Source organism: Vollenhovia emeryi, unplaced genomic scaffold, assembly GCF_000949405.1.
Source record: "Vollenhovia emeryi isolate VEMERY1.0 unplaced genomic scaffold, V.emery_V1.0 DF951908.1, whole genome shotgun sequence".
Classification (NCBI taxonomy): Eukaryota; Metazoa; Arthropoda; class Insecta; order Hymenoptera; family Formicidae; genus Vollenhovia; species Vollenhovia emeryi.
Genome location: NW_011954458.1, coordinates 1 through 1,045, shown reverse-complemented (window position 1 = coordinate 1,045; position 1,045 = coordinate 1). Strand labels below are relative to the sequence as shown.

Here is a 1,045-nt window from a genome sequence, read left to right as displayed (position 1 = left end):
CCGAGGCCGGTATTTCCCGAAAAATACCGGACCATAGCCGCTGTATAGTAAGGCATTTTGGTAAATTTGCGACGATCGCGGTAGAAAACGACTCGCAAAAGCTCGACTCGATCCGCCGAACGCCTCCCGAACTGTTCCGAACTCGGGACGCGATTGGCTGAGACGAGAACCGTTTCCGGATTACTTCCGGAACCCGTACTTCCGGAATTTTGTCGCCGACCGTTGGCCGCACTGCCTCTCCCCTCCACCCACGCGCGCTTCCCATAAAACTTCGCGAGCCGAACGCGGGAAATTAGTTAGTCTCCGAGCTTCCGCTATGACGGATCCGACGACGAGAATCCCGACGCGTCCGAGGGTAACGCCAGCGCCCGCCAAACCACCACTATTGGGGGCCACTCCGAGCCGACCACCGGGCTCCAGGGCGAGGCAGAACGACGCGGAGAAATTTTGGCGGAAGGCCATGGCCCGCCGTACTCGGAACAACCCGGACTTGATCCGACGCGGGATAGCGGGACGGCGACGACCACCGGAGAGTATCCCGGTGGTGCACCTCTCCGAGGAGGAGGACGGGCATCCGACCGACGCCGCTCCTGCCTCCGCTCCGACCACCGGGCCCACCATCAGGCTGGTTGAGGTGTACCCGCGCCATACATTCCGGCTCCTGCAGCCACCAGCAACCGGAAGAAGTGCCGTCTCCGCGGCGGGGATCGCCGCCCCGAAACCAGCGGAGGTGGTGGCCGCTCGACCGACCGCTCGTCCCCGGGCTCCGGGGGTGACCCAGGCGCCGACCGCCACCGCCCCCGGGCCCGCACCGAGCAACGAAGGGGCTCAGCCTACGCAGACGAGGACGATGCCGCGGATGCCCCGCGACCCGTTTTGTTGGAGACCGACGACGCCGCGGGAGGAACGGGACGTGGTTGTGGATGGGTGCCTGATCCGGGTGCCCATCGGCAGTAAGCGCTGGCGCACCCGGATCGGGCGAGTTAAGTACGCGCTCCGCCTCGACCCGGCAAACGGAAACGTGCGACATTGGTCGAAGCGCCAA

General features: G+C 65.2%; 1 protein-coding gene across 1 annotated transcript; it reads left to right on the top strand.

The window, feature by feature from the left end:
• Window positions 1–316: 316 nt before the first annotated feature.
• Window positions 317–953, top strand: LOC105556143 (the record flags this gene model as incomplete). The annotated part of the gene is made up of 1 exon (XM_012003239.1): window positions 317–953. A coding segment is annotated over exon 1 (637 nt), but the record flags the coding sequence as incomplete, so codon positions are not given.
• Window positions 954–1,045: the final 92 nt, after the last annotated feature.